Source organism: Sinocyclocheilus anshuiensis, unplaced genomic scaffold, assembly GCF_001515605.1.
Source record: "Sinocyclocheilus anshuiensis isolate Anshui unplaced genomic scaffold, SAMN03320099.WGS_v1.1 scaffold802, whole genome shotgun sequence".
Taxonomy (NCBI): domain Eukaryota; kingdom Metazoa; phylum Chordata; class Actinopteri; order Cypriniformes; family Cyprinidae; genus Sinocyclocheilus; species Sinocyclocheilus anshuiensis.
The window spans coordinates 812,298-819,597 of record NW_015547667.1 but is presented as its reverse complement, the minus strand read 5'-3'; the positions used below and the strand labels follow the sequence as shown (position 1 = coordinate 819,597).

Here is a 7,300-nt window from a genome sequence, read left to right as displayed (position 1 = left end):
ACAAAAATTGCCGTACAGACATTCATTGTTACCTAATTGTTCTATTTCATCTTTAAGACTTCTTGCACATTTAATCTCATTTGTGAATGATTTCTTGCTAATGAAGTTTGCTTGATTCCTTGAGGGTAAGTGGACTGCTGTAATTGATCTCTGTTTGGTAATGCAGAAGCTGATGTCCATGTTAACTGACTTGTCATGCTTGTAGCCACAAGCTAAATTAGAGTTTGCTAGAGGCGCTTGATGCATGATTTTTAAACAATAGCAGTGGTTTGGCTTTTATCGCTTGTTTGTCTGCCAATGCATTGTTTGTACAGTACAGTAGTTCTTGTGTTAAAATAGAATTTTTGTAATTAATTTGCTACCAATTAGTGGTTGTATCTAGCTGTGCAAACTAACACATTTATTAACACTTTAGGCATGAAATAATAAGCTTGTTGGAAAAATGACATTAAATAAAATAAAAATGAAAAGTTTATTTTGAGATTTCACAGTCATTTCAAACATTTATAAGCATGTGAACTATATTGAAATGTAAATTTCATTAAATTAGCATGAAAAGATAACTGCTTTTAAATTATTTTTAATGCCTGAATTATCTTATGAAGAGGTAGCATCTCTCCCTCAGTAGAATGAAGTTAAGATCCCATACAGTGTGCATTGGCATCCCATCATGCTTTGCGTTTCTGTGTTTTGGTTTTGCCGCTGGTCTTTGCCGCAGATGATTTCTTCAGACTCACCTCCACTGGGTAATGATCACTGATGTCCAGGGCCTGCCGTAGATTAATCATATTAATATATTATTTTCTAATCTGTATTCAAACCTCACATTTATAAAAAAAAAAAATTAGACTTATGTAATTAATGTACTCACAGTTTCATCTGAAAGTTTGTAGGCTTCCTGGAAGTTGAAAGGTTTTGCAGATCTTGGAACAATAGCTTTTAACATGTCGTCCTTATACACCACAATCCTAGAAAAAATATTTGCCATCAACATTTTCCAAAGCTTGACTGGCAGATTGACCTGTCCTTTTAGGGTATGTTTACACAACAACAATGTACCAAAACTGAAAAAAGTTTTCCTTTGCATTTTTGAAGACTTTTGTGTACAATTTTCACAATTTTGTGTTCTTGTAGTTTACACTAAGTTCATTACAGTATTGTTTTCATGCACAATACTGTGCATGAACATGCACTTTGAAACCCGTTTTCAAAAGTTTGCACTTTCAGGCCCCCAAAATGCAGTTGTCTTGTAAATAAATGGCCAAAAAATGTTTTGCATTTTTAGTTGAAAACCCTCGCCCTCTAAGGCTTCTAGTTAAATTTAAGCAATGGCTTGCTCATCTTTTAATTAATAGTAATTATTTCACATTCATAGTCTAAAACAGTGTCTACACCGGATGTGAGTTGCATGACGCTATTCGACAAAAGTCCATAGAACTTAATATAATCAGTGATTCTGTCTACACCAAATGAGTCCTCGACAGAAAACTGATGCCCTGTTCTATATCCAAAGTACTCCAGGCTCTTGCGCTACTTCTGACAACAGACAATATAACTTTAGTCAGGGTAGCTCAATGTTTAATTGCTGACACGAATGAAAAGGACACTGTGAGGGACAGAAATCCAGTGTGTTCAATGGATTGTACTGTTATTTAACAACATACTAATTGTTCAGCTGACGAAATGTCTTCAGAAAAGAAACGTTCAGTGGACAAAAAGATTTGAAAATTCTGCGATCTAGGAACTTTATACAATGCGTGCTATTGTACAGACTGTAGGCCAGATTTACTAAACAGTGCAAATTAGCGTGAGAGCACAATCCCATAAAAGCGCTGATGAGAGTGGAAAGTTCTGCGGGTGACAGACAATGGGCAAATTAAAGAACACAGACGCAGCCAGCACATTTCCAGAATGACCAACACAATCTACCAAGAGCAGAGCAAATTAGCATAGAGTTGCAGACAAACTGTGCAGATGATAAAAGGCATAAAATAGGTAAAGACATGCTTTTTTGGGGCGTTAAATAATGGCGCAAATATTAATAAACTACCTACCACAAACATACATAGGCCTACTACATACAACATACAAACAAAATAAACTTGTATAATTTATGTAAAGGGATGGTTCACTGAAAAATTAAAATTCTGTCATTACCCTGATATCACACTTACATCACGGAGAGGTCTATTTGACGTCTGCAAGACGTATTTTTTACGTATTTTTTCAAGTGTTTGCCCATCTGCAATACGTCTATGGGACATTTCCTATCAGATGTCAAATAGATGTTTATTAGATGTCTTTAAGATGTTTATGATTTAGAATGTATGTAAAACTGACATCTAAAAGACGTCTGTCAGATGTTTGTTCACAGCAGATGCTTTCCAGATCAAGTGATTTTTAACAGACGTCTTGCAGACGTACGTGTGCTATCTGGGTAATTACTCACACATATGTCGTTCCAAACCCCTAAGACCTTCGTTCATAAGATATTTTTGATGAAATCTGAGAGCTTTCTGACCCTGGATAGATAGCAAGGGAACTACCACGTTCAAGGCCCAGAAAGGTAGTAAGGACATCATTAAAATAGTCCATGTGATATTGGTGGTTAAACTTTAAATTTATGAAGCTACGAGAATACTTTGCTGTGGAGACTGGCAGGAAAAGAAGAAATTGTTGAATAAAGTCAGTATTTTTGTTGTCTCTGCACATAAAAAGTATTCTCCTAGCTTCATAAAATTAAGGTTGAACAACTGATGTCACTGGACTATTTTAACGATGTCCTTAGAACGTTTCTCGGCCTTGAACAAGGAAGTTCCCTTGCTGTCTGAGGGTCAGAAAGCTCTCGAATTTCATCAAAATCATCTTAATATTAGGGATGTAAAGATTAACCGCGAGCCGGTTGAAAATCGATTCAAATATGCGACGAACGATTTAAATCGGGAACAAATCGCGATACAATTGGGGTCGGAGTTTATATGAATGTTTTTCTGAGGGGAACTGACTGTCTTTAGAAAAGTTTAGATGGCATTCTCTTTTCATCTTGCCTCTAAACGATGCATATTAAAGTAGAGTTTATAAGCGCAAGCTCTGCTTTGTTTACAGCGGTAACCCAGGAAACACTATATCATTGCTGTTCATAAGCGCCACCTGCTGGCAGAGAGTGAATCTGCGTCTCATTCAGCTCGTTTTGTTCAGATATGTTTATGTAAAGTTTCACAAAACTAAAGTCAGACCATTCTGTTTTTGCTTCAGATTTCGAAATTATACAGTCTAATTTAGATTAAAATCTGCTCATGCTGCATGTATGGATCATGGATCGTGATTGAAATGCAGTGGCTTCCTCTCATTTTAAATGGAAAGAGCACAGACAAAGCCTTAGTTTGTTTTACAAAACTGAAGTCAAACCATTCTGTTTTTGCTTCAGATTTCGAAATTATACAGTCTAATTTAGATTAAAATCTGCTCATGCTGCATGTATGGATCATGGATCGTGATTGAAATGCAGTGGCTTCCTCTCATTTTAAATGGAAAGAGCACAGACAAAGCCTTAGTTTGTTTTATATGAAGAGATTTCATTTATTTGTGTAACTTATTTTGATTTGGGGTTTGTTTTAAAATTTCAATTTAGTTTTGTTATATTTCAATTTCATAAAGAAACGTGCAGCAATCAGTGTTGGGGAAAGTTACTTTTAAAAGTAATGCATTACAATATTGCGTTACTCCATAAAAAAGTAACTAATTACGTTACTTAGTTACTTTTTATGGAAAGTAATGCGTTACTTTACTAGTTACTTGAAAAAAGTAATCTGATTACGTAACTCGCGTTACTTGTAATGCGTTACCCCCAACACTGGCAGCAATAGCCTAATAAAAGGACACCTTTTCATTTACTGCATAATTTGTCTTCAGTCTCATTTTGTTAAAAAAAATCACGAGAAAATCGAATCGTGAAATCAAAATCGTGAATCAAATCATGAGTTGAGTGAATCGTTACATCCCTACTTAATATGTGTTCCGAAGATGAATGAAGGTGTAACGGGTTTGGAACAGCATGAGGGTGAGTAATGAATGACAGAATTTTTTTGAGTGAACTATCCCTTTAAAATACTCTCTTCCCATATATGTTGTGACTGGAAAGGGAAACTCCTACAAATGCATATGCAATAAGGTCAGCCTTATTCATCACTAATGTTAATCCTGACTGTGCAAGCTGTTAGTAAATCTGGCCCTGTAAGTCTATCCTTCACAGCCTCGCATTTTCAATATGGTGCCTATGCCCTGTCTACACTGTGTGTGTGTGAGTTTTGTCACATCTCACCATGCCTCAGCAGTTTGAGGCTGTCTACCATGAACACATCAAAGTGGAAGATCTGAATCCATTTGTAGCACTGGTTAGTAGTGCATGAGTGTGAACGACATCAGAAATAAATTGGGACTCTATTTGCTGTTGTTGGATCAGGCAGCAGATGAGAGGTGAGTACATTTATATTTCTTCACCTCACCTGTCGTAGGTGTGGTTGTTGGACTGGATAACTGTGGTGTCCACATCGTCCCCAATTAGCCAGTGGAAATTGGGATCGCTGCGGATCCTGATGGTCTTCATCTTCTTCTTGGAGACATAGGCACCGTCCGCGTTGAAGTCACCAAGGATCATGACGTTCTGTAAGACAGTTAGAGCTTTCTCTCAAACTCTAATCAATGTTTGGCCAAGAGCTCACTTGTGTATTTTAGCTGGGCAAAAATGTATCTCCACTTTAGATAAACTAAGGTCAATCCACTCAATTCCTGTGAATGCATACATTCACACATTTGGCAGATGCTTTATCCAAAACAAAGAAAACTATAGATTTCCTCTGGAATGTGTTGTGGTTGTATAGGTGTAAACTCACATCCGTTTTCCATATATCCATGACATGCCGAAAGACGTCGTATAGTTCATCCAGTTCCTTCTGTGAGTCTTTGGGCTTTGTGTGAACAGGGATCAACACCAAATCTTTTAGCACTGAAAGAGACAAAAATGACTATAATTGACCTCATGTGGTCAACCTCCTGAAACATTTATGGTTGTGTAGGAACATGCGATTACAATGAACGAATGAATAATGACTTCAGTTTTGGTCAGTTATATTAGACCACTTTTATGGTGGTTTTACATCTTTTGATGAAGTTTCAGTTCCCATTCGTCATAATGTTGAAAGCTCCAAATCCCATTGAATAGAAGAACACAGGACAACATGAGGGTGAGTAAATGAACCCAGACTTTTCCTTTTGGGTGAAGTATGTCATGTTATCACTGAAGACTTTTTAGTCTAGAGTTGGTGCAGAAATTGAATGCACTGGTCCAAGGTTTAACTGAGGTTACCTGTGTGTTTACAGCGGAAACGCAAGATGAAGGGCTCTCGAGAGAAAGCGTCCTCGTCACCCACTTGATTGTCTTCGTATTGGTACGTGTCGACAAGTTCGGCCTCATCTTTTCTATTAGAAATGAGCACAAAAAAACATTTATTTTCAACATGTATGACTATTTATAATTAAACATCTAATTTCATTAAGGGAAAACGAAGATATATCAAATGCTACAAAATTTTGAAATGCATGATTTGATCCTTTCGTTTTTTTTGCTCCAATTTTAATGCTGAAAACATATTTTACACTAATTTTCTAAATGTTGTACCTGTAGAAACAGACAAACTGTTCCTTATAAAGAGTCCGTCCCAGCCTGGAGCTTCCCACCATAGTGAAGGGACGTTTCTTATTAGCTCTGTGGGGAGAAAAAAAACGTTACATTTGGGCTGAGTTTATGCTTTTGAGCTACAGATGGTGAAGAGAATCTCTGAAGGTTCATACAGACCTGGTGCTGTTGAGCTCCTGGAGAAATTTGGCTATAGATTTGCCTGATTTGTCCACCACCTCAAGAAGAATGATTATACTGTACCGAGAGAAGATCTAGGAAAGAGTGTTGTGGTCTGTTTTAATAATACTTCTGAGCTTTTACTATGCGATTTTCTTAAACCGTCAGATTATAAACTCACCTTAATGAGATATTTTACAATATTTTGGTCTGACAGCTTGCTTGGACCCATACGTCTGATGTTAAAAGATGCGATCTTCATGGTGTCGGCCTTAAGAAAGTGAAAACCATCACAAAGTGATACGAGTTTCACGACAACAACACTTCAGACTGGTTTCATGTTTTCAGGTCTGTTCGGTACATCATGCAAACTTATAATCAGAGGAATTTCTATACCATTTTCCTGTTGTAAATCGCCGAAGGAAGTTTAACAGAAAATTCAAGTATGCATTGTTCGTACACAGGAAACCCTTGTAGTTTATAAAGAGCTGACATGTCAGATTATGCAGCACCACAGCAGATCCGGTAGAGACAGTAAGAAAACCACAGTGAGTTTCATTTTGAAAGTTCAAAAACAAAATGTACTCAAAACAACACAAAGTTTTAATTAAATCAATTCATCTAAGAATTGAAAGAAGCTCCAATGCGCCAGTATGAAGTGAAAACACTATTAACACATTCAAGAATCATCTTCGATATTGTTTAAATGTAAAAAGAAAAAAAAACAGTTATATATATATGTTATTATCTATAAATTAAATGTTTTATGCATTTACATTTATTTTTCTAGAAGTAAACACATAAATAATATGCTCTTACCGAAGCTTTTGTTTACTCTGAAGTCTCGTTTTCCTGTGTTGTCTGTTAGGCAGCTAGTAAATAATGATGTCTGCTCATTTGAAAACAGGCCGTGCCTACTTCCTGTTTTAAATCAGATAGGGTTTCTGTCGCACAGATGTCTGTAAAAATGGAGAAGTAGAGGCCTCACTGATTAATAACAAACCTTCTCTTCGGTAGTGTCATTTCTATAGTAATTTATAGCAGGCTTGACTGGAGGTAACCGCATAGCCATGGGTTTAAAGACCAACTGAGTTGACTGTCAAAAACAAGAGCCTTTTTGATTGAATTTGCATTTGTGAAACCTCACCCATCAGGATACCAGGATACTAGTGCAGTTCAGACTCAAACCTGCTGGAGCACTTGATGCACTTTATTTTTTTAAATATGTAAAAATGTCACTAGCTTTTACTTCAGAACCACCCAATTTCCCTTTATGCTTTGCAAATAAAGTATTCACACTCTAAAAAATGCTGGGTTAAATAAAACCCAGTGCTGGGTAAAATAGGGACAAACCCAGCAATTGGGCTGTTTTAACCCAGCGGTTGGGTTAAATGTTTAACCCAACCTTCTGGGTAGTAACCCAACCGCTGGGTCAAAACAACCCAG

General features: G+C 36.7%; 1 protein-coding gene across 3 annotated transcripts in view; it reads right to left on the bottom strand.

The window, feature by feature from the left end:
* Nucleotides 1-468: 468 nt before the first annotated feature.
* Nucleotides 469-7,300, bottom strand: part of LOC107702653 (deoxyribonuclease gamma-like) — a 9,676-nt gene continuing 2,844 nt past the window's right edge. Inside the window, exons 2-10 of one of the 3 annotated variants that reach the window (XM_016505036.1) lie at nt 6,674-6,813; nt 6,036-6,125; nt 5,855-5,949; nt 5,678-5,764; nt 5,366-5,478; nt 4,893-5,005; nt 4,506-4,663; nt 872-968; nt 469-770 (exon numbers count right to left, since the gene is read on the bottom strand). In XM_016505036.1, the coding sequence (XP_016360522.1) occupies nt 669-770; nt 872-968; nt 4,506-4,663; nt 4,893-5,005; nt 5,366-5,478; nt 5,678-5,764; nt 5,855-5,949; nt 6,036-6,116 (846 nt within the window). In that variant the 5' untranslated portion in view covers nt 6,117-6,125; nt 6,674-6,813 and the 3' untranslated portion in view covers nt 469-668. Of the gene's footprint in view, nt 771-871; nt 969-4,505; nt 4,664-4,892; nt 5,006-5,365; nt 5,479-5,677; nt 5,765-5,854; nt 5,950-6,035; nt 6,126-6,250; nt 6,364-6,673; nt 6,814-7,300 lie in introns of those variants that run through there. The other 2 variants (XM_016505035.1, XM_016505037.1) reach the window with 2 other exon arrangements.